Here is a 27448-nt window from a genome sequence, read left to right as displayed (position 1 = left end):
GTGTTTGAAATTCCATCTAGTCTTCTTCCTTCGTGTCCCATTTTTTTCATTCGTCTAAGGTTTGAGGTGGTCTTTATGCAAATGTGTGTTCAATGCCCTCGAAGAATTGTGTAGGCATCACACGGCGCCGTGACGTCAGATGAGAGGCGCGGTCAGCTCGCTTATTTCTGTGGTTTACCGTAAGGTATGTGTTTAAGAGAATTTTGAAGTGATAGTCGAAGCGTGTCAAATTCAGTTATCAAATTTAATTGTAAATTAATAACTGTAAATCAATTGGTGCCTCGTGATGCAATTAAAACAGTAGGCAGCTACGCGCAAGTAACATTTTTCGTGGTGTGCGCCTCACGCAATTTTGATCAAAAATAGCAACCTTGCATAAACCATTTCATCATCAGCTTCGGTTTTTCTACTTTTCCTTGCGTTCGCCTACACCGAGACGATTTAAATAAACTTAGAAAGTTGCTAAGTCTTTGTAGGAAAACGGGAATGTGTCATCGATTGGGGTTTCATTTAAATTTCAAATCAAACGCTTGTATTGATTAGTACATTCAAGGAAATAACATGTAGGAATTTGCAACTCGATGTTTCCTTGCTTGTTTGCCAGTTTATGATCTTACTAGAATATAATCCCTATTTTGGTTAGCGCTTACAAGGTACCTCGTTTACCACCTCTTACCTTTAATGTCCAACATTAATCGATATTCCTTGTAAACGGGAAAGGTGAACTGTTGAATGTGAACCTCGTACAATTAAGAGCCGGAATCCATATTATCAATCTAATTTTTGCTTATCTCCGTCCGTGGTGAAATTTTTACCATGGATGAGCAATATATTGATGACATATCTGGTTACAAAAGTTTCTTTTCCCAGTTTGTTCAAGTCATTTAGTTGCTAAGAAAATCGTTTATTGTATCCTGTTAGACATTTCACCATAAAATCGGTTTTCACGAGGAACTAGATAGATAAGGTGTCACCTGGTGAAGATCATTTCGATCGATTGCAATCGTTGGGTGTCCATCTTGCTGACGAAGAGGTCCCTAACAGCAATCGAATCTCTTTATTTTAGCACTTACATTTCGTTCTACGTAGGTGGCTGTATTCGTTTTTACCTTTCGCTTTCAAAACCAATGGCCATTTCCTAGTTCCGGAGATCGAAAAATCTCGCATCTGACTTTTTCTGCAACATCGATTATGATGATTGTACCAAGATTGGTATATACTCCATGCGGAAGCACACTGGATACTCATTCAAGATGGAGATTGGGTGTAGGAATAAATAAAATAATCTAAGGGCGTCACTAAAAGTTTTGGTAAGGATCGCCGTTTTTGTATTGACCACAAACTGCCCTTTACATTGTAATGAGAAGGGACTGCTCATCGTATCTTCTATTCTATTCTATTCACATTTTTCGCCACTCTCACCACTTTGCCTTTTCCGCATCACAACCTCCTTTTACATCGGAATAGGGAAGGGTTGCTTGTTTCATCTTCCATGCGCAATACCCGGCGCTTTTGTATGGACTTCCTTTTTCGTATCGACCACCGATTAGCATAGTACCCTACTTACTAGATACTATATTATAGGTAGAATAATTACAAACTTATGTATGGTTTTACACCAACAGTTTGTAATGTTTATTCACATAGGAACACAACAAAATCATTTACACAAATTCTTATCAACTTAAAACTAATCATTAAGATTATGGTAAGTTTGGGCTACTTCGCATTATTTTTTATTGAATATACCTAATTAAGGTACCCTTTAACCATTCTTGCTAATTTCATAATTGTGATTATGGTAAATTTTCCGGGTCGAAGTATGTGATGAATGTTGACGTGTGAGATAGGAACCGACACCACAGTCATCAGTGATAGGTCAGGAAAGAAGCATTCAAAATAAAGATATTAATTTCGAACAAACAATAGAGGGTAGAATAAGTATTAAATTCAGCCCCATCGAACAAGTTGATGAGCTTCAAAGCATCATGACAGACGGAAATGCATACAGGGTGTTTCGAAATTCGCGCACACGGACTATGGGATGGTGTTATACGACAAAATCTGAACAAAAAGTTCCTCTACCAGTTTTCCATCAGACCGCTATTTTTCGAGCTACCGCGGTTTTAAAAATCTCCGCGCCCCCTACGCTGCACCACTGGTTAAACTTAATAATAACACATTTTTAAAAACAAAAGAAGGTTCAAAATAAACTATAATTATGGCGAGTACATCATTACAACAGTAGTTCAAAATGTCCGCCGTCTGCTAGTAAACAAGCTTCAGCACGTCGAAAAAAAAAGTGCCGGTCTGATCAAAAACTGGTAGAGGAACTTTTTATTGAGTTTTCGTTGTATAACACCATCCCATAGTCCGTGTCGAAATTTACCTAATAATAAAACAGCTCGATTGATTGAAGTTTAATCCACTTCAGTGAACAGCGAGTCGGTGGATGAATGGAAAGAAGATAATTTAAATGTTGTGGGAGCAGCCGAAACTTCTAAAAGTGCTATACTTTACACCGCATATGAGTTTTCTACCTCCCAACCTATCTCATTTTACACATACCCACTATGAATCTTAGTAGTTGTCACATGATCAAAATATTACCATTACATTTTCCTCGCACTGTGTTCAAGGTAAGAATGTTTATTATGGGGATCTGGGAAACCATAAGAAAATACGACGATGGCTAATTAGGGGAAAGTCGTGGGAAAATAACTATCGGATAAATTGTACAGGGAACTTATCCGATAGGTACTGAGACGATTCAGGCGTTGTGCGCGGGTGCACCATCCTGTTGAAACAATGAAACCAACAGTTTCCAACTTTTATTTTTTGTGTGCCGTACATTGTTATATTCTCAGTGATGATTATTTCTCCGAACCGAACCGTTATATTGTAGAATTGAAAAAGTGGCAATGAGGAAGTGTCTTTATTTTTCTGTAACTATTACACCAGGAAAAAATATAAACAAAATCAGCAAATTTCGATTTTTCTGGCATACCTTCGGAAGTAATCGAAATTTTCTGTATGTTCAGTTCCGCAACTTTTATCTGATTTACCATCATCTGAAGAAAATTAAAGCAACTTTATTATTAATTTTGAAGGTGTAGGGAGTCCTCAAACGAAACAGACCCTAGGAGTACTTTGAAAGTCGGTAGTGTTATTTTCTGTTGATAGTTGGGAGATCCGCCATGTTTTGTCCAAATACACCGGATTGGTACAAATTAATCTTGCCGGACACAATTGTGATAGAATTATTGTAACCACAGTAAAATCTAATAATTCGGTTAAACCAATCAGGTCAATGATAAATTGGAAAAAAATATGGCCGACAATATGATCGCACTGTCTTTACAAAGTCACTGTAACCTAAATTACAGCGACTGTATACAAGATTCATGTCTGATTGGTTGCTGAATCATCCAGTACGCGGTAGCCATTATGTGGTAAACTTGAAATATCTTCAATGTATCTTCCGTATCTTCAATTATTAAAGTATTCCAGTGTTAATTGCTTTGAATTCGTATGTTTAATCTAGATATCGTGATAAATTCTGTTTGAATTTGCCACAACATGGCGGGTGGCCGATGTTTAAGCTCAATTGTCGCCACTGTCTTGCATAGGGTCCCTGTAACCTAAATGTGTTACCAATGAAATGCATCAGGTTAGCAAACTGTTGTTTGTGTATATCTGTGATCATAGGTAGGGATCAATTTCGTTGAAAAAATGTACAAACATTTTAGTTACTTTGGAACAAAATCTTTGACCCCAGAGACTTTTAAGGATTAGTTTAAAACCTTACAAAAAAAACTGATTCATTTTTGGGAAGTTGTTCCACAATATAGTGTTGATAAACAGGACCGGATTTACAGCTTGCCGGGCCTCCAAGTACGAGGTAGCGATGGGGCTCCTACCTCTACCTTAAAACAAAACAAAACGTAAACGTTAGAGTAACATATTCTAAACCATTTTACAACCTTCTCTACGCGACATTTTAACTAGGCTGGGCGTCCCCTTGGCCGCCACAAGCACGTGCTTGTTCTGCTCGTACGTAAATCCGGCCCTGGTGATAAAGATGTTCCAGGGTTTTTGACACATAAACAGGGGATAACAATTAAGAATGTCCCATAAAAATTTAGTGGTAGAGGAAACCGAAATTACTCTATCCTCAGCAACCCTGACAAGCTTGGCCGATCTTGAAAGTGAATTTTATTACTCCCCCATACTTACCAACTAATTTTCCGGAATTTAATTTTGGTTTTCTATAGGCGATTCTGGAATGTTTTCAGTGATTGTTGTGATTCGATTTTCTTTCAGTGGTGATAATCGGTTCCTTTCCGGTCATTGCCATATTGAATATGAATAGTGGAGTGCGTCATTTCTCCTGCTGATTTCTGTACCTTCTTTGGTAATCGTGTTTCCTCCATCCTTAATAAATAACCAAACCATATAGTAGACTCCATTTCTGTATCCAATCTACTATTGTTTCTGTGGCAGACCTACTTCTAATATCTTTGTTTTCTTTCCTTTCCATGCTAGATGTCCGGTTACTTCTTCTAAAATAATCTATTTCGGCCGCTATGGCGCTATGAACGTCTTTTATCTTCCTCTTTTATAATCCACATCCATTTGTCACTACTGAATCCACTATAGCTTATCTCTCTTATATGCATTAGATATCCTCATAATTTTGTCATATCGGTCTTCTCCGGCCGTCTGTCTCACCGTCCGTGGTTACAATTATGGAAAAATGTCTTAATTGTTATTTTCTCTGTCTTGCACTCAAAAGCTCAGACAAAGGTCAAGATCAACAATGTTCATGAGTTCATGAGATGTATCCGTCGATGTGTTCAAATCTTCAAATCCGTATATCTCTGAAACGATATGTACTCTCAAAGGGAAAAATGGAAGGTCTGAACGAAAAGTATCGGTCGGTGGGGTCAAAACGTCAAATGCGAACATCTCGAAAACGGGCTGTCACATGAAAGTACTGTAAAAGAGAAAATGAAAGGTCTGTTGATTTACTATGTAGCTACTTATCAAACACTAATCCCAAAACAAGCAGCGTGATATCTTCGCATAATCGTTATTGGTGTCGCGTCCCTTTAATAGTGTGGAAGAGTCCAGAAAACCTTGCTGGGGGGTTCCGGACGGGCGGTACTGAGAGCGGAATCTGGTGACTAGCCTGGGGGAACTAGCTAACACGGCGGTGTTGCGGAATTTCGCCTAGAACCTCATGCGGCAACGTTTCAGCGTTGGGAACCTTAATTTTTACACAGCCCTCGTATATTAATGATTATGTTTATCGGATCTAAAATCATTTTACCGAGGAATTTAATTTACCAATTTATATCCTGTCTCAACCTCTTGTGAACCAGGTTCTTCTGAAGGGCACTTGTCAGGCCATTTTTTTCATCTATTTAAATATTGATGAAATCCAACAGATCGTCCGGTATTTTTCGATCCTTTTTTAATGGGGAGTTTTAGTTAGGGTACTGAATGGTGTACAAAATGAACCAAATACAAACCAATTTCTTCAAATAAAATTCACAAACCGACGTCTGCGATTAAACTTTGTCGCAGGAGGTGATCTAGACATAGATCTAAATTACTTCATATTAATTAGGCAATATCAACTTTGTTAATGCAAAATTAGTCGTAACTTCACGAACTCGATTCTATAAACTATAAGTAAACTAATTAATTATTTGAGAAATTTCCACAGTTGCTACCTACTTATAGGTACATAACTGGTGGCATTAAGATCCTTGACAGTTTCATTCGAGACTAACATTCCTTGTCGCATAAGTTATCGAAAACCATTTCCATTAAAAAAACTAATTTACATGGTTACCTACCCAATGTTGAATAAGCAAAGCTGGTTTCTTTATTCACCACACCATACTTTCTCTTGTACTCATTAGATACCGAAAGGTACACATTCGTAAGCGTGCTTTCACAACCTTCTTATCAAAAACAATACATGTCTGGTTTGAGCCGTGTTATTATAATGGCAGAAGTCAAGGAAATCAACTGCCCTTTCAATTATTTATTAAATTAATTTAAGTCGCCGGTTTTAATGCCCAACATTCTTGACCTACACTTACAGCATCCAACAGTTAGCCTAAAATTTTTTCAATCGTTCAGCGTTCGCTACAGAGTTTTTTCTTCAATTGAACTGGAAGATTACACACGAACACAAGAAACGTGCAAAACTTCATAATATACCTACAATCCTGCAGCTTCATGTTCATAATAAATACGGCTCGAAGGAAATTTAAAATTCATGCATGATTTTTGTCGGAACGTGCACGACTCTGATTTTATTAGTCTGGAGTTGAAATCAGTGGCGTGCCCCTTTACGATTGTCTTAGGCAATTTATATACCTATGCCTTTTTTCTGTTACAGCAAAAATGAAAATCATTCTACCGCTTGTCGTTTGGTTATGGCTGCATACATCAACGGTGAGTAATTAGAAATCTTATTTTATGATATTAATAAAGTATTGCTCAATATCTCTCTACAACTAACGAGAGAACTATTGTTTGAAAGTATACCGAACTGGGTCACTTCTAGTTTTGTATTAATATTTTTTAGCGCTACCTATTTTATGTATACGTGTTATGTATTTCAAAATGAAAATGAAAGTATGTAATTTTTACATCTAGACAGAGAACTTGTTTATATAATTAGGGTCAAAATACACTTTAACGTGTCATGAACGTCGTACGGTCATTATTTGTCGTTATATGCATCATCTATTTTTGCGGTAACGGCCTTCGAAAATTAAGGCAAGTCAGATGTTCAATTTGGCTGTTCTTTGGCAGTTTCGGTACCGGTCTTTTAGCATATTCATTGCCTAGTGACATTTGCCGGTTAGTGATAATTTCAAATTTTTTATGGCCCAAAAACTGGTCTTTAGTGCACAATTACAACGCGATTAAATAAAAGACGCGGATTTTGGATGGTCAAGCTTTTGGCAGCCGACATGAAATCATCGTGTTGGGGAAGATAAATGTCAGAATCCCACAGTTAAAAGCCGTTTAAATTTGCATATACCTTTTGTTTCCTAGACTGGCGGTGTGACGAAAAAAAATCGCCATATGTCAGAAACCTTGATCTTTAACCTCTCCCCGTATTACGTAGAACATCCCACACGTACAGTACAGAAGGATTGAAAGTTGTCCAACCCACCTTACAAAGATCTTTGTACCCATTTATACCGATATGGAATTTTTTTGTCGATTTTCGTATCGTAACGAAATGCTTCTTGAATACAATGCAAATCATAGAGAAAGTGCGAAGGATGCGGCTCGCCATCCAAATTGTATAATCCCAAAAAATTTGTAATAAATGGAAAGTATCACAGATGAACTGTATAAACCAGTTAGATTGCACTGGCGCATTAAACGTTATAAAACTAGCTTGGAGATGTAATTATTAATTTTTTAGTATCTGCCGCGCTGGAACGGTTCTCATTTTTCTAACCTTGCCATTAACTTGTTGCGCTATTATACGATTTATTAGTTACCGCATTACATAATTCCTTTTTTACGTTTACTGCCCACTTGTAAACGTCTACATTACCCTAATGCCCTTTGTTTGGTTTCGAAGAATGGAATTGCCCATACAACATTGGTTCAAGCACACAATTTATGTGCACCGTAAATCACACGCGTTCCTCTACCCATTTACGGAGGCCGTATTACAGTTTTTAAAAAAAACTGGACTCAAACGGTTCTGTTGGACGTGGATATAAATCAAAGCCAATTTTTTAACTCCAAATTTAGAGATTGCGCATGGAGGTGCGTTCGGAATATTTTAGAACTACAGGCCTACTGTCCCATCGTGTGAAAGTACCAAGTCTCAGTCAAAACGCGTACGCAAATGTGACTGATTTAAATAATCTAAAGAAATGTCATAGACCCAACTATTTTGGGCCACGCACCTGTGAATACAAATTACTAACGTAACACAATTATTGTAAAAGCTTTCAATAGTCGATGACAATGGTTTGTTATTTTTTAACAAGCATTAAAATGTTGTTTATATTATTACATAACGTATTAAGGTAGCTGGCATCCGTTAATTGAGCATTGAAGCGGAGGAAAAAAACGGGACGTTGTTAGATCATCATAATTCTTAAATTTAATTCAAATTATATTGTAGCGTACAATGTCATTGAATAAATAACCGCAAGTACGTTAGGTGGACTTTGAAATAACACGTCGAATTAGACAGAGAAAGATGGGTGTTGTAATAGAAAACGAAGATTATTATCGTGTGTTAAAGTTATGTAACTTTTTTGCTATAGTGTTATATTTAAACCCATTGGAATTTGCTTTTTACAGCAACGGTATATTAAAGATGCTATAAATTTTAAGTTGGGCAATGCGTTTTTTTTTTAGTTTTAATGATCAGATACCTCAACATGAAGGTAAAGCAGAAATAACCACCATGAAAAAGGGCTCATTCGACCTTACCAATTGGTTCATAGTATAAACAAATAATTAATTATAAAAAAAACTAAAAAAGGAAATCTGCCATATGGAAGGAAAAGAAAAGTTGTGTAATATGGATGGGTGGTGTTTATCTTTTGTGCATACATTTGCTTAATATATACACATACACATAACAGTTTACAACCTGAAGATTATTGTAAACAAGTGTCCACACCATTTATGTGTAAAGGTCCAGAAGTAAACTACCCTTGGCCTACTTCTAATATGATATGAAGATGTTCACCAACAAACAGAGCAGATAAACACTAGCCCGGATTCCAAAGAACAATTCGTCCATGAGACACTACATTAGGGCTCAAAATCAATCACTTTTGTTGTTCCGGGATGAACTTGTGCGCGTAAATACAGCTTTTTTACGCACAAAGTTCGATAGAAAACCCACGTCGCAGGCATCGAACAATGGATGATATTGACAAACACAATTTTTTGGTTTTGTTACTAGCAGATTTTGGGACTTCGAAAAACGTACCTTCCAAACGAAATATTTTAGATCCATATTATTTGGGACAGACACCATCGATTCCCCTAGAAAGCTTACATCACTTTCCACTTAATAAATAAACAAATTGTACTTCATTTGTATGCGTATGATTTAGGCGCTCATTTGTTTGTTTCCTCCCAGTGTTTGTTCATTACTTTTTTTGATATAGTATTGACCTATTATAGATGTACTTTTAACGCATTTGCTGAAAAATTAAAAAAATCGCTATTAGGGTCACTTTGTTCGACCGCCCATCCCTACGGCTGTAGCGCTACTGCCTACTGAATCAAACAAAATATGGATGATTTCAATCTGTCGGTCCATTTGTACTTTCATTTTCGGCTAAACGACTGAACCGATTGGAACCAATCAGTCAATGTTTTTTGGATCGGCTGCGCCGCCTCACCTGGCACACCACGAAATTTCATACCGGTTTATCGCTCATTCTGGACCATAGAGGCCCAACATCTTGACCTAAACCCCAATTTAATTGAAGTGACCGTTCATTGCCTATTTATTTATTTAGCCTTTATTTTGAGTGGGCGGGATTTCAGCCAAAGCTACTCTACCAGATGTTAAAAAATGATGGCGCATGCGCAGACTCAATTTTCTTATTAATGGACGGAATTTTCTGAAGTTTTAAGAGAAGTTGCTTCCTAAAAACTAAGAACTTAAGAAGACTTATGAAATTTATTATTCTTGCGAAGTTCTATTTCTCATTTGTCACCCAATTCTTCTGAAATTTTAGCTGTTACAATAGTTAGTCATCATTTGTTAAATGGGTTGGTGCGTTGGTTTTTGCGTATTTAATCCGCGATAATATATTTTGATTCGCTTCGATGAACCAATTTGTAACAACCATTTGCGTCATACTATCGCATAGTATAGTTCTAGACATTATTAGCACTTTAACACATCCGTAAAGAAGTCCGGTTACTTGAAGAGCCGCCAGTTATCCCGCTCTTGCCGACATCCTCCTCAAATCACAGTTGCGATGTCCGCACAAAATCGATTGCTTTAAAATTAAGCTATCATTACTTAACGAAAAATCAAACTTAATTGAAAACAAAATAATGTAAACAACTGTCAATTATACCAAATGGCGGTCAGTCACTGGTGAATACCTAAAACAGAATTACGGCGCACGGCACAACAGCGGTTTCCCTAAGTGGCGACGGTAGCATTAACTAGAGCTACGGGAAAGAAAAGAACAGAGGAAAGCAACTCCCCTTCTAATGTACGAAAACAAACTATCAATCGCCTACCTAGTACCTACCTACCAACTTCACGTTGAACCGGATAAAAAATTGGACCAGCAACAAACTCACAAAGTTGCCAAAAAGGAAAAAGATCGCCTCTAAATTACTCTCATACCTTAAATAGCATTGGCAAAATACGGAGATGGAGCGTCGGAAATTCCTTCCGCTCTGCGTATTCGATTTATACTGTCCAAAAATTAAAATTTCTGCGGCCTGCTGATGCCCTAACAATCTAAGAGATGTTTCAGAATCCAGATTAATGAGACTACTCATTACGTAATCGGATGATGTTAACTGCAACTCATTTAATTAGTAACGGTTAATTATACTTAACTAAATGGCTGGATTAAAATTTCCAAATTCGATATTAATGCCCATTGTTACCTAGAATTTCGGATCGATCTAATACACGTTTTTGCTTAACATTAGGATATTAAAGTCTGTTAATAATTAGTTAACGGAGTAGAAATTCGAAAATATTCATTATCTTCCCTGACAAGAAAGCTTTCGAACCCTACAAAAACAATTAAAATATCTCGGGAAATATCTCTTTAGCGGCAATTCTTTCTACATAAAAATAGTTTTAAGCGGTACCTTCATCAAAGATATTTTCAAAACAGCGCTATTTTGCAATGTTAAACTGTCAAGAGTAAGAAGTTAAATTCTTTTATGTTCCATAATTTTTTGGTATTGAAGGCTGACAACGTTCTCAATACAGTTTTTTGGTGTAGAATAAGCGAATTAGATTTGTTTTAATTAAAGATCTTTATCTATCACGGTATATTTATACAATGTCTTGTAATCCTTAAAATTCTCTTCGAAATATACAGGATGGTTTATTTATATTGCCCAGAATTGGTATCAAAGATACGATTCAAATTGAGGAACGCTCCGTAGGCGACCATCGGCTTGAAATAGTCAACTTAGAGTGACTATCAAATTTTAGCGTGTGTAAAGTTGTTCATTATTTTTGCCTTTGACAGAAAGATTCCTTGACAATTTTAGATCCAAGGAACGTGTTTCTCTATTGGGCGGTGCAAAATTAGTGAAAAAAATTACAAAAGTCCTCGTATGTGCATCGATGAGACTTCAGCGCATTTTTAGCGTGACGGATCAGTATTGCATTAGCAATCAGTATTTTATCAGAAAATTTGAATTATAAAATAAGGTTTATGCAAACATATATTTCTTTATTAATTTTCACGAACTCTAATAATAATTGGACGATGGTATGAACAGTACGACTCGTAATCCGAACAATCAACAGTGTAGTTGACCATTTTGCCAAAAACTCCGTCAATTATTGTTCCGCCATTCGTTGTCACTGTTCGGGGAGAGATGATCACTATATTGAATTTCTCTTGAAGAAATTTCTCTACCCGATTTCCGACAGTTAATGGGAAATTAAAGTCTCCCATAATCAAGACGTCTTCAGTTGCCTCAATGAAATCCCCGATCTCCGATAACGCTGCAATCAACAAGTTGTTGCCTTTACTAGGAGCATCAGTGGTTCAAATTTCAAAGAAATATCTCCATAAATAAGAAAGTTGGCATTGCGCAGTCACTGCGCATGCCTACACATAATTTTTACTATTTGCGAAATGTTTGCCTTTACTAGAAGCATCTGTGGTTCAATTTCAAAGAAATATCTCCATAAATAGGAAAGTTGGCATTGCGCAGGGACTGCGCATGCGCACACATAATTTTTAGTATGTGCGCAATGTTTGCCTTTACTAGAAGCATGTGTGGTTAAAATTTCAAAGAAAAATCTCAGTAAATAGGAAAGTTCGCATTGCGCAGTCACTGCGCATGTCTACATAATTTTTACTATGTGTGAAATGTTTGCCTTTACTAGAAGCATCTGTGGTTAAAATTTCAAAGAAATATCTCCATAAATAAGAAAGTTGGCAATGCGCAGTCTGCGCAAAATAGAGAGTGCAATAAAACTGTCTGAAATGGGCAAATATAGACCATAGCAGCTATCAATTAGCGAAAACCCGAAGTCTCTAGGTGTCCCAGGGGCCGAGATCTCGATGGACGGACGGACGGACGGACGGACAGACGGAAACACGAGCACATAAGCGTTACCTCAACTTCGTTGTGTTACGCTAAAAACCGCTCAGACCTGGATACGATATTTTTAACCAAAATTATACCACAAACTGTAAAACTCATCACCGTGTTATGATTTTGATTAGTTTTCACCTTGAAGTAGTTATCCTAGATAAGTCATATTAGTGACCGTAGTTAGGCAATGCCAAAAGTATATTTTATAAAAAAGCCATTCCTCTACGTCAATCGGATCGGCTTAAAATCGATATACGCACGGACAAGTTTTCAAGCGGCGTTAGTTATTTCGCAAATTCTAATTAAACGCAACCACTACGGGCTTAATGAATGTCCATTGCGCCAATAACTCGACAAGACGGAGATAATGCATAAAACCGGACCTCTCTACGATGTCTAGATCAAAAGTTTTTCAATCCGCCCAGCCAGCCAGCCGGACAAAGTGAAATGATAAGCTCCTTTTTGTTACCAAAAATGCGCTAAAAAATCGCAAAGGTTCCAGACCAAAAGTCGTAGCAGATCATCGCCATCTTGAAGAATTGCGGATATTGTATAATATCCGAACATCCGAATCGTTAGTAATAACCCACTTTCATTTAAAAATCGCGCCAAACCTTTTTTTAACCATACTCGACGCAAAAACCAAGGTAGTAAGGGGGGGGGGGGGGAACTGTGTAAGGCCCGTCCTAACCACAAATAGGCACTACATGATCTACAATTTGATGCAGGAATAGGAATGAGCTTTTCGTGGGCTTTAATTTAGTGGATACGCTGCTTGCTAGAAATTAGTGTGCAAACCTCCCCAAAAGCTCACGAGGGCTAATTTTAGATCTTTGCTCAGGCAAGAAATGCTTTTTCCTCCCGTTATTTGTTTCGGGGGGAGCTCATCACCATGAACTTTACAGGAATATAAATCAAGGCTTTGCCCCATTTCGGCCTTTACAATTAAACCGAACAATCGTGCGATGTAACGACTTCGACCAAGGTTTCGTTGTGCTTTTTTAGATACCGTTAATTATATGCGTATAAAATATCTGGGCCAATTTTTTCATTAGCGCCCAGCCTTCACAAAAATGCATTTACGGTTAGATAGATCAATTTGATAAAAAATAATTTAATAAAAAGCCGTTACTGTGTCAAAATTGGATGAATACCAAATAAAAATGTTTATTTGGCCGCCAGTATAGAGTTTCACGATCTTCTTCGCGCTTGCGATTCGGCTAATAATTGAGGTTGTTGACATAGTAGTCAACACAATATCTTTAAGGAGAAGTTATCTTGGATTTTTGAACGTCATTAACCGGTCAGGCTGTAACGTCAAATTCGTTTACTAATTTGTTTTTAAAAAAATCGCGCATTCTTTTTAATTGGTACCGCTAGCATCGCACTTTCGAGATCCAGTTTGATATAATTTTTCTAAAAAAAGTACTGTTTACGTTTAAGTATTCTATTAAATGAACGTTCATCCGTTATGCACGGGTTGAATTACTTCATAAATTCCCGTATTCACTTATTTTCTACCACTTTTGTTTTTTTCCGGAACCGTTGTTCCGTGAGAGTTACGTAAGGATGTTTACATAACGGATATCAATTAAAAAAGTAGGTACTATAGACGAGACGATTTTGGCCGTTTTTTAAATTTTATGGTAAATTTTTCTGTGCATCCGGCGATGACGTTGCCTCACGTACTTCCGCCTTAATGTCTCATTGTATCTCGAGTCGTTGACGTTTCGTATTCGTAGTAGGTAGTTACCGCCATACATGTATAGTATGCCTACTGTATGGATCTAAGCGACATCCGTCAAATATAATTAAAATAATTACTCGGTAGCGTTGTGCTGTTATGGTTACAAGAGGTTGTATGTGCCATCAGCCAACGTAAACGTAAAACTATTCAAAGAAACGCTACGTTACAAACATTACTCTTGCAGATCGTTATTCGCTTCAGGCGTCTATACAACAATGCGCTCGCTATTGGAGAAAATCTACCATCGACCGTCAAATTGTAAAAGCACAGATTTATAAGGTAAACGTAAACTTGGTAGTAGGTTCAAGGATAGGTATAAATAGTAATGTTCCATTTAATTTTTTAACAGTTCCTTTTGATTAATATTCACAGAGGTTCGCAGTCTCACCTATCGTTAAAGTCTCCTTGCAGAGATTCCGTTACGAAAGATTTAATTGCTCGCATTGTGAACACCTGAAGTTTGGCAGACTTAAATAGTTATAATTAGAGTATACAGCAACACAATTACAGATCCTTGCCAGTCACCACACCCCCTTTTTCTTAATTGCAACCTTGCTTCAATCCCAATAGCCATGCTATTCTTCAAGGATACATTCCAAGATTTGCAGAAGTGCATTTCTTAAAGGTGACAATTTGATGCGTTTACCGTGCAATAAAGTAGAAATTCCGTCACAATTATCTACCAACTCGTCCCATTATCCAATGCGATGACGACCATCATTTCATCCGTTCGGTCGATATTTTTATCACATATAATTGCTATTCCTGAAAGATCTGACTTCATGCATCCAATTCCTGTCCCTGTCTTCGGTTATTAGGTAATTGTTTGAAGGACAGGAAGTAGAGATTTTTTTGGTTTTGAGATTTTTGAATGACATACTTAGTGCTCACATAAAAGTCGCTATACTTAATAGTTTTGATTCATTTTTTAAGGGACAATCACTACATTGTGATCTTACATGGCTTAACAACATTGAGTGAAACTTTTCCGCCATGGTATCAGTGTGGTAGAGATTCATTTTTGTAGTGTGTCATCAACATCGCCACCAAATGATTGGCGGGGTTGTTTAAACTCATTTGAAATAAAACCCAGGCAAGACAATTTTGGGCACTTATCCCCAAAGCTCTGTTTTGTTCTTCCTGAAATCACGTGTACCTTGTCTACTAAAAGTTTACGTTTTTAGAGAGTCGACGGGAACGATACTGTCCCAAAACATATCTTTTCCAGGACAAGCAACCATACTCGGCTAGGGATTGATAAGTCGGTTTGTTCTATTGTTCAGTAAACGTAGACTGCTTTGATTTGGAACCGGGGTAATATTTTGTATTGTTCTTAAATAGACAGTGGCGCTTCTTGACAATTTAGTGTCGTCCTCTTAATCCGGTTCTAACTTCTTCGCCAAAAAAGAGAGAGATAGCTGACTTGGATCTAAACTGCCAGATAAAACGTGCCGCCGAGTTGTGGATCTGTTTGTTATTTCAAGCCTACGAGTAAAAAATAAAAGGAGAGAACCTTGCATTAAAAGGGGACTTGACGGAAATGAACAAAAAGGAAGTTATAAAATTGCGAGAAGAGTGGGGAGAAACAAGTCATTATTGGCAGTGGTGTAATAAAACAAAATTGACATCGTCTCTTCTGTTTTATGATAAGTCAAGTCGACATAACATAACCAGCGCAAAGGAAGTGATATTTTGACGACTTCCGTCGCGTGTTATGCTATTTCCCACCACCGTTATATTCTCTCCTCTTATTTTTTACTCGTAGTTTCAAGCTGTGCTAGTGGTATGTCGCTGGTTAGGTTCCTTCCAGCTAAAACAATTTTTGAATCGGTGGCGCCATCTATTACTTTACAACAGAAAATGAAATAGTGCCATATATAATCGTAATGAGTAATGACAAACACCAAGCAGATGAATCCTTATTCTTTAAAGATAAAGTAAAGCTTTGAAAAGTTCGCCCCTCCGACTGCGATATAAATGAACTTGCACCCCAAAAAATAAAAAAAAATGAAACTGAGAGGGGGAGCAACTTCACCAAAGTGCCAATTCTATTTCTACAGGAACGTGATGTTCTTATTGATTCCTTAACTTTTTTAACCCTGTCGGATGCTTCGCTACTACAGATCTACTCGCCAAAATGGTATCTGAACATTACAAAGGGACAAACGAAACGCCCTTTAACACCAAAGTTCCAAGTTAGTTGACATTGCGCAGCTTGCGCATGCTCACATCTGACTTTTGCAATATACGATATGCTTGCCTTTACTACAAGTATCTGTGGATAACATTTCAAAAAATATCTGTAAATAAGAAAGTTGACATTGCGCAGTTTGCACATGCGCAAATTAATATTAAAGATTTTTCTTGACCCAAGTGCGAAAGCTATAAGCATAAGCTACCTAATGCAAAAAAACGAACTAAATATCTTGAAAATTGTAGGAGTAGTTAAGGCATCGGACAGACAGACACCAAAAACTAATTGAAAATTAAGTCAAGACTATACCATTAATTAAAATTATTGTAATAAATATTTATGTCTGCTTCTATCACATGGAGACAGCGCATGCGCACTCTCTTACATTCGATTCCTACACCACGAGCAGCTGTTATGCTGCGTCCTTCTCTTTCACACGGAACAATGTACATGTTGCTCTCTCGTTTGCCACTTAAAATTGCGGCAACCGTACCGCCCCGTGTGAAAGAGGACGCGGCATAACAGCTGCTCGTGGTGTTAAGCATCGATGTTAAGAGAGTGCACATGCACCCTCTCCATGTCGCAGAAGCAGACAGAAATATTAATTAAGGGTAGTCTTGATTGAATTTTTTAGGCAACCCACTTACAATGTGTTTGTTTTCATATTAAGATTGCTAAAAAATGTATTTCACTCGGTAAACAGATAAGTAGCCGAAGGTTGACCTTATGTGGGATCTTTAGACTATCACTTTTCTAACAAAATGCAGGTATAACTTATGCAGTTTACGTCTTCATAAAGAGCAACAGTTTGCGAGTGGTCGCGGAATTTATTGAACCAAGGACAACGTCGAGTGAGAACTGTTTCTGCAATACTTAATTATTATTCGCTAATGCAACCCAGTCACTCTGCCTAACCTACCATTCGCTCAGATCTGCACGAGGAATGTGCCCAACTTAAAAACTCTTGCAAAAAAAACGAGCAAGAAAATAGCCGCATTTGGATCAAGACACGCACGTATTTCAATCAAATTCGAGCTTTATGTACGAGTACGATGATCATAAATTGAAACATTTAACTTAATTGTGGTTCTTTCGCCGCATAAATAATTGCACTTAATTCCACTTTTACCCCGCCCACTTTTTATAATTGATACTCATCAATTACCGTGCATTTCGAGCATAATGCGTACCATGGAAAGAATGATTTTTTTCTGAAAGGATTAGATTTAAAAGCTCGCGATCCCATTTCACTATAGTTATCTAAAAAATATGCCTACCTATATAACAACATAATGATCGGATAATAATGTAGTATACAGGAAGCCGGGACATGTTCTCTTTAAGGTATTGAATCAAAAAGTACAGTTGGTACCTGGCAGATGATGAGGAGTTGATCTATTCTGCTAATTAAGAACTCATTATGCGTTACAATTAAACCCAATTTCACAAAATTCCGCCAAATCTATTAATAAATTTAATTATAGGGTGACAGCTGTATTTTATGTGCCTGAAATATAGACTTGTCGGACGACACGTCCTATTAATGCCTTAATAAATGTTTATACTTCTCTGTAGGTGTAATTGGCGACCATTGAGAACGTTTTTAATCATCATACAATGTACTTTTTTTCTCACGTTAAGTAGGTCAAAGCAATGCGGCTCTATTGTTTAGAGGATATACGTGTACCATCTGCATATAAAGGTCTTGTCTCATAAGCCGTAAGTCATAACACAGTGGGAACATTTTTGGAATTAGTTTATACCGGAAGCTAAAATGGGTGTTGGTACTCGAGCATAGTCCAAAGGTATTTGTTATTTTGCTGCATCTTGGCAATTTTTTGGCAAAAAAAAAATAATTTGGCTAAAATTTCGTTTTAGAAAAACTGGTGCTCCAATAAATAATAATCCAATACGACCTCCATGGCGCAAACCATGATTCCGTTGCGTTCCTCTCTTTTAAACTTTTTAATGGGTTCTTCTACACCTCCGTGATTTGTGCGTCTAATGAAATATGCCTATGTGAATTATTTTGTGTACACGTTCAGGTCACTTTGAAACTATTGCCGACGTTAACGACTGCATGCCTTGTATATAAGACATGTTGTGCAAAGCACGACTTAACTATAAATAAGCCAATCGTAGCAAAATGATTACTGTAACGCGGAGAGAAAAATTAACAACAAAAACGATACGTCCATAAACAAACGGTTTGGTCAACTTTCTTATTTTAAAATTCATTATTATGTTGCGTATTTTTTCAAAGGCATATATTTTTGTACAAAATATGCAGGCAATCACTAAATTATAATTTAACATCGTAACAGCATAACATAACGTAACATTCCAAGTAAAAATACAATTTTTCGTTTTTTTGTGAAGAGTGCTTTGGAAAAACAAAACGTTATTTTGTTCTAAACAAAAGTTGATCTCAAGTGGTGCCATTTACGTATGTGCTAGTTTTATTGCGAAAACGCCTTTTTCAAGTACACAACAAAGAGATACAAATTTACTACACTGCCAAACATTTGTTCAGAAACAAAAGAACGATTTGTTTTTTCAAAGCACTCTTCGCAAAAAATTTATTTTTAGGAATAATGTAATACTGAACCACCATGTGATACATTATTCTAAAGAGAAAAAAAAGGCGAATCTCAATCTGTCAAAACTAAAAATGACGTCCATAAAAAAATAATGTAGCCACGTGTTTCTTTGTCATCTTGAAGATTATTAAATCCAGGTCAGTGTCTCAAGTAATGAATTGACGACCTTTTGCGATGCGATATCAATCGATGCAAAGCTCTATTTAAAAGGGCTGTTAACTTTGACCTAATAAGCTATTCTTCCAAATTATCTACTGTCAAAAATAATAAATAAACTCCCTTATCTGAAAACTGCCCGTAAAATTTAGCGCAACAATGATTTTCAATTGACCCGAAAACAGTCCCGTTTATTTCTTCGTTTTCCCATTTAAATGTGAAACCATCTCCATTCGTAAGTTCCATATCGTTGTTCCCCGCCGTGGCAAGCTATTTCCACCGCCATCGCCCGAACTCCAAACACCTGCATTTGTCATCTTGCACGTGGCGTTGTTAGTAAACACGACTAATTAAATTCTCCCACAACGCCTTTTTACAAAGCATCTGATCAGATAAAACGTTTACCTTGTATGGAAATTACTATTAAATATTCCCTTATTTACTCACTAATTACAACAAATACCATTAAATGACTTAAACAATTCGATGTTTATTTGAAAGAAATTCCCAGGTCTTATCAGATAAACTGCTATTTCCAATGCGTAAACCGGAATTACGTTAACAGCACGTCAATTTTTAACTACAGAGTGGCTCGCTCTCATCTTCGGTATTATTTCAAGCTAGAGAAACAACACCCCCTGTAGTTTACACAAAAATACTCTGCAAACGTACGCCACTAACCCCAATGTGAAGATATAAGAACCTAAACACCGACACCTCTCAGGGCTATGCGGACTTATTAGAAGAGGCCAAGCTGGCAATGCGGGAAATGCTGCTTTTCCATTATTTAGTTTTATTGGTGGTTTGTGCCCAATTAATCTTTTGAACATGTTCAGAATTTGTTCTTTGTCAAATCTAACCAAATTTAGACTCACTGGTCATGTTCACCTTCCCACACCAAATACTCCGCCCAATTCATCATCTCGTGTCAAAATAAATACTTAAATCTTGTACAACGTATGTTAATATCATTGGTAATTAAAAACAAGTATGTAATAAACGGATAGGCATTCACGACTTGATGTTATGTATTATGTAATAATCTTAAATGTACATCGGCTTGTCTTGATAGAGCGCTCATTAATTTAATAACGAAAAGTACAGAAGATTATAATGTGAAGCCAAGAAAACTCAATGTTAATTGCCTGCCTGAACTAAAATAAAATGTCATATATTCCACAGATCGGTCAGCTACCTTTACGCTCTAGGAAATTAGAAATAACACAATCCTTCGTGGGTTGAAGAAAAAGAAGAGTGTTGAATATATCTACATAACATTAAAATCGTTCGCAAATATTTTATAACAGATGCGAGAACGAGGCGGTTAGATAAATATTAGAGACAAGACGTTAACATGCAATAAACTCAAATTCCCGTTGTTTATTGCCAGTTATACCTAGCGAAATTCTTGTAGAAAAAAGCGCGAACAAAAAATCCGTTACGGAGAGAAACTAAAAGTTCCAAATTTAATCGAGTAAAAACTTTCTGCTAATTTGTACATTAGGTCGAAGTGTAGAGATCCGTGAAATTTCGAAAAACGAGCTTAGGTTGTGTATGTACTTGTAGAGGACATTTAAATGCAAAGAAACTCCCGCTGTTTCCTTATAGAGATAAAAGTGAAACAATAGAATGTTGTAAATTTATGTTCTAAAAGAGCGATATTTTCCTCATTTTATATTCGATATCGATATCATCCGGGATAAAATCAAATTCAATTACGTATGCGACCATTGATACCATTCAATTGTCAGGGTAAGATTTATGCGTCTTCAGTACGCACTTTATTTTCTCAGTGAACCCTCTTTAATTATCTCTTTGAAAGACATTTATTAATAGGTAATTGTTGCGCGGTATTGTTGTTTTTCGTTATTATTCATTGTTCTAGTCGGAGACGTGTAATTTTGCCGTAGTCAAACACCGTCTTCTCCATCCATTCATCTATTCCTCTTTGTTTTGAAAGCAGAGATACGAATGCTACATTATTATTCATGGGGTGTACTTGCAGACAATATTTCACTAGACTTAATAATCAAAGCATTTGGTCGCCGGTTACCGATGAAGTACAGTTCTTCACATGGCATGCAATTCCATATATTTAAACAGTACCTAATCTAATGAGTTTGGAATATACGTATAGTTGCGGATATTCGGATAGTGTGAATATACGAATAGTTCGAATATTCATATTGTTAGTGGTATTGTAATAGTTGGAATATTCGAGATGCTCATATTGCCGATGTCATTTTTTGCAACAGACATACCAAATGTAAGGTTACCACCTCCGTACCAAAGTTTCAAACCCAATTTCCTTGCACGGTGATTCGCGGTCATTTTGTGCCCCTACTCTCTGACGTTTTGTATGGGCATGATAAGGAGACCTACTTCATTTTTCACCACCAAATTTTACACCCGAATTCCGAATTTTACTCATTTTGTACTTCTTTGGACGGCTGCTTCCGCATTTATATGTATATATTTATTATTCCGTCATTAAATGGTTTGATTTATAACATTTAATTATTATTTATCACTCAGTTATACACAATTCTTAACATGTAAACTTCAGTAATAATCACTTCGGCGTTGTTGTTGGAACTAAACTTAAACACGTTTCAATTTGCTTATGTAACAAACGGAAAGTTTTTAGGAAAAATTACGGAACGTTTTCGAAAATGGCGCATGAATTAACTTCCACGGGATGGTTGGTTTCCCTTTATCGTCGTGTATAATACACAACTGTTCAAAATTTTGTAGGTGTTTAATTTAGACGTCAAAACTAGCAAGTCTAGGTTCTCCCATCGTTTCCATGGAAACAATACTGTACTCTGTTCTGAACGTCGTTTTATATCGTGCTCTGCGTCCCATTTTTGATAAAAATGACATATGTTATTGGAATGCACAATCATTTGTTTCATTTTATCTACCCTTGCAGTTAAAGTGATCATTTTATCTACCCTTACGATTAAAAATACACTTAACCTACTCATCTATTAAATTAAAATGTCAATTCAACATCTTATATAACATAAAGTAAATTATCCAGGAATGTTTTCTGAATGCCGCGCAATTGCTTACCTGGATTCTTCCAATCTGTTCCAGACAATGACAATGTTACCTCATGTCCTTCACACATGAATATTAATCTTCCCTCTTTCTTCAAAAGTACTAAAACTAACATTCTTGTCCCTTTGCGTGGAAATCTTATATTCACAATAATTTGCTTCTGAAACGTTTCAATTTTAATAAAGCGTTTTACCACCACGATCTTCCGTTAACCCTCCGTTCTACGGGTACAATAGTGTAACTTCGTCCAACGGCCCTATCATCGGCGATTGAGCATCACATCCCGTTTTCTTTTGTTTTTATCTATGGATAATTTTCGATTAATTTGCTTAGCTTTTGTGAAGATTTTGTTTGCGTTGTTTTGGACGTTGTTACAATGTTTGAAAAGGCGGAAAATAGCGAAAAGAAGTTTGATTAGGCCCATAGCTCGGCTTCGCCTCGCGCTCTTCATTCAATAGCAATACATCACATTTTACTTCTGCAGCTTTGCCGCGTAATATATCTTCGATGTTGTGTATTTTCTCGTCTCGTATTTTACTAATAATTTATCCTCCGGGCTCAAAAACGTGGTCTTATGCTTTTTGGTCCACTCATATGCCCCCTTGCCCCGCAGGGGTGTGATAAAATTTCCTCTTCCATTGCATTCGACGCGTTAGTCCTCGTCCCCCAACCACGGCGGAGTCTCTGTAGCTGTTATCGTTATTAATTTTGTCGAGAGTGGTGGTGCCACATTGACTATCCACCCACCTGCGCTTCCTACGTTTTTTTCACAGAAAAAATTTTTGAAACCCTCCGAAGGAATTTTTAAATCTTTTCAAAAAAATTGCAGACGACGTCTCACTTGATACTCTTCAGATTTAAAAAGCGATCCTCACTATTTTGAGACATCTTTAAAAAAGTGTCTCTGAACTCTGAACAGGATGGAAGGGGACGCTGTCAGCATACGGTACACGTCTCCTCCATGACGGTGTGTCTTTTACACTTCTAACCGCAGCAGGAGGGGGGGGGGAGGTTATACAAAAAATGCTTTCTGCTTTCTACCCCCCCCCCCCATTATCGCTACACCCCGATTAAGTTCAATAAAAATTTTCCTTTTGCCATATAATTTACATTAAATTATTGCCTTCCATTAGGGTGGCGTGTACAAAAAGTGCAGAAGTTGCCTTGCGATTTCCTCAATAACTTTGTTTCGAAGTAAAAAAATGAACATCTGTTAACGACCGATGGTTGCTAAAGGTTTAAGCTTGTGAATGAAGTTAAATTTGATAACAAATTATTATCAGTGTGTGATAAGAATTATTTTATTTTATATGGCAGTTTTCTTTCCTAAATAACGGCGAAAGTACAGGAATTAGCTAAATAATTTTTGTTTCATGCAAATGTCGGAACATTATATATTTGTATGAATGCTATTTCAACCAAAAATTTGTACCCAGAAGGAAGTTATTGTGGAAACAATTTTTTCAATGTAAACGCCACCTTAAGTGTCGATTGCAATTTCAGTGTTCGAGTCACTCGACGTGACAAACTTTAGATCTATTCTCGCACTTTATATGTCGTACTGGTCATCCCCTCCCTTTTTGTTTTAGTGTTTTACCTGATTGCAGATTTGGCAGACAGTGCCCTTTCTGAGCTCAAACCTACTATTTTAATTTCGCCGACACTCTGTGAGATAACGTTTGTCGCATGTTGGTTATCGATACAGCCGAGTTATAATTAATATATATTTTCTTTGTGAGTCATTAAAAAAATTATAACTCCGTGATTCCTGTGGAAGTCTCATCTCTACTTTGCCTGAGCTGAGAGTAGATTGGAAGTAAATACAGTAGAGCCGTTATACATTGGCAATGGCAAACAACGGCGCTAACCGAAGTTCGGATTCACTGCGCATACAAACGTCTCTACTCAGAGCCCCGTCGTCGCACTAGGACACCTCCAGAGGAGAACACCAACCGGAAATTTTTCAACAGTTTTATAGAATATGAATATGATAATTATTTATATTCTAAGTGGCAAACTTAGTGGTTGTTTATGGTAAACACAGTCTCCCAATGACTATATATATTCAAAAATAGCTGAAAAGTTTTTGCCACTACTTTATACCTAGCTTAAAGTAATGCTCTGGCTCTACTGCAGTTTTGAGCTCACCTACATTTTCTTCCTTAAAACTCCGCGAATGTCTCCTTCGCCATCAAACTTTGAAAGTCCTTCTCATTAGTCATTTATATGTTTTGGCATGAGAAACTGGTGCCTTTAATGCAATTCTCTTATTTTTGTCTGATGTTTGCCAAAATGCGTTGAATGTAGTCCCAGTCTGAACAATTGTAGGGTGGAAAAAATACAAGGTCCTTTCAGCAAAATTATGTAAAACAACAGACAACCCGAAGGTGTTTCACTTTCACTAATAGTCGATTTGAAATGACACGCGAACAAAACAAATTCCGGTTCCTAACTGTACAAATTGTGTTCCATATGATGCTTTCAATCAAGTAAATAATTAAGCTTTGTTAATGCGTTACAGCGTATGGGACTGCAGCCTCTAATGTGTTTCATGCTCATCAGGCTCATTAAAACCGTTACAAATACCTATAATTACAGGACCAGTTATTCTTTTTTGTCTTTGATGGATTATATAATTTTTAGTGGTACGCTTTGCGCTCGTTACCGGTTGAAAATGAAGAAGATGAAAACTTCTCACGTACGGTACGCGATCGTAAATTACGCTTTCTAATCTCGTAAAATTCGCAATTAATTTATCGGGAGATAAATGATGAAAGATTTGGGTTATAATATCCATTCACTTTTGCGGCAGCGCCATTCTGATCCCAAGTGACAGCTAGATTAACAAAGGATAACTGTATACAATCATTTCAAGGTTCAGAGGAGAGTACTGTTAATTTTTTCTTCGACAGTGAGTCCTTTCATAAAAAAGTACTAGCACGCGTTGGGTCAGCGTACTTAAATTTGTTTAAACTATCCTTATCAATTACATTTCCTCATTCTTTAGAGAGTAATTGTTGTAGCCTTGCGCCCACGTAAGGTTGGAAAAGAAGAATCTTCAGTAGTCGAGGAGACGAGGGCAAGGACTGAGCGTACAACGCCCTCTTAGTGCAATTTCTCGGCATGTGTATGTGACTAATTATCATCCATCTCATGATAGTCGGAGTGAGGAAATGTCATTTTCAACTTAATTTAATTACTTTCACGCTACAACTCAAGCCATATTGTATCTGCATATTATGCCAGGCAATATCAATTTCGCTTTTGCCGACGATATTTATTGGATCAGTGCAATAAAATTGCTCGAATCCTAATGGAAAAAAGTAGCTCTGCAGATGTTAATAATAAAAAAGTGAATGCACCCGGAAGTATTGCAATCTGTAATTACAGGCAGTACTGAAAAGTCACTATCTTGAAATGTTTAAAGATCATTTTCAAAGACTTCGAATGCCGACTGTTAATAAAACTGGTTGTTGATGTAAAAGGGAAGATTGAAATGATGCACCTGATGACGATCGAGCAGGTGTTTAAAAATATATCAATTAGATATTTGCATTTTGTTACGTACGGTATATGCCGTTTGGCTCTTCTTAAGTGCCGTGCGCTATGCTTGACAAGGCTAATTTGCAAACCGTCAACTTCATGATTTATAAAGAGCTTTTGGACGACCGTATGTGGATAAATATTAATAAACTAAAACTGAAGACTTTCCTAACGGTTTTGAAATGTTTATACAAACAGGTAGGCATAATTATAAAATAATTATGCAAATTTTTCTAAAGGTTTATTGAGGTGAAGGTGGAAGCAAGTGAAACGATCCAAAATGACACCGAGAAACTCATAATGGCCGAATGCCGTAGATTAGCGTAATTATACAGACATTTCGTGATCAAATCAAGACCGCCATAAACGGTGAAACACGCCCAAGTATGTAATTAAAAAATTTGCACACTAAATATCTACCAATCTCGACCGGCGGGGCCATGTGTGCTTTTAATTTTAGATTTTTTAAAAGACTTTAAATGGTGCGTTGTTCCTGTTCTATATGTCTTATTTTTCTGTACAGATATGCGATTGGTCGACTGGTTCGAGGGCCCAAAATCGCGTTAACATAACTCGAAATGAGAAAACAAAATTGCTACCCCGAGATTATAGGAAAACTGCAATTTTTTTAAATATTACATGTAAATGATTGCAGAATTCAAGAAAAGAATCACACATGTACATTTATTATAGATAGATTTGCAACAGCCCTAGAGGAAGTTTTCTGAGGTATAGTGATTAGCGACATTCATAAATGCACATTTATGCGTTCTATTTCTACAGTAGTCATACATATACAAGGGGTAACCATTAATTATGTTATGTCAAGAAACAAGTTGTAAATCAGCATATGCATGATTAAAGCGCATTTTTGGTAATGCAGGTGAGTATTTTATTAGCGAAGTTTAAAATTATCGATCTCACGAGTAATTTTGGCTGCGTTAAATAATTAATTTTATTTAATTTCAATTGACGGTACGTCTTCATTTTGTAAAACAAATCACAAAGTAAATAATAAGTTTTTCTACTGGTAGCGCTATCTAACGGTAAAATTATAGCACCTCCGAAACCCATATCGAAATTATTTTCTTCAATTATCGATCTCATAAGTAATCTAACTCAAAATAGACTAGTGCCTGCACATCTACACTATAGCAGAAAGCTTTTAGTGAAAATTTGAAGTCTCTAGCTATTGTAGTTGTGGAGATCTAACGCGGACAGCCGGCCTGCCAGCAATGACGAATATAATAGCGTATTTTTTTCAAAAATGCTAAAAATTGGGTCGTAGAGGGAGAGAAAACAAACGTTTTGTTTAAATGAACTGGAGGTATATTTGTTTGGGAGCTGCGTACGCCCTTAAAAAGTCCCAACATTTTCGACTTTCTTTCTTAGCAACCTTAACACATAGAGGGATGGATTTTATGGATTTGCTTAGATTTTTGGATACACCTTTTTTGATTTTACAAAAATTTTTCTTACCGAATAAACGGGGATACGAAACAAAATTTCGATCTCAACCAAATATGGTATCTGATGAGTATCAACATACAATAACAAAAGCAAACTTAGTTTTTGAAAATTTCCAAAAAATAAAAAAGGCTTCATTATATTTCCATTTATCATTATTACTTCACTTTTTGGTAAGGTGGTGATGTTTTTGAGTATCTTAGGTGATTTCGACGACAAAATGTGTGGAACTTCTTTTTGAAAAATCGTATGAATGAATTGTAACTCGTATGGTTGCTAAGAAAAAAATTAAAGAAGAAATGTAAATTTCACCACTTCTTTAAGGGTGGCTCCCAAACGAAA

General features: G+C 36.7%; 1 protein-coding gene across 1 annotated transcript in view; it reads left to right on the top strand.

Moving 5' to 3' along the window:
* LOC116176069 overlaps positions 1 to 27448 on the top strand; it is a 176383-nt gene that overhangs the window by 8827 nt on the left and 140108 nt on the right. Inside the window, 1 exon segment of the mRNA XM_031494536.1 lies at positions 6416 to 6471. Coding sequence (XP_031350396.1) covers positions 6416 to 6471 — 56 coding nt within the window.

Source organism: Photinus pyralis, unplaced genomic scaffold, assembly GCF_008802855.1.
Source record: "Photinus pyralis isolate 1611_PpyrPB1 unplaced genomic scaffold, Ppyr1.3 Ppyr1.4_LG7, whole genome shotgun sequence".
NCBI classification, from domain to species: domain Eukaryota; kingdom Metazoa; phylum Arthropoda; class Insecta; order Coleoptera; family Lampyridae; genus Photinus; species Photinus pyralis.
This window is presented reverse-complemented; position numbering and strand designations above follow the sequence as displayed.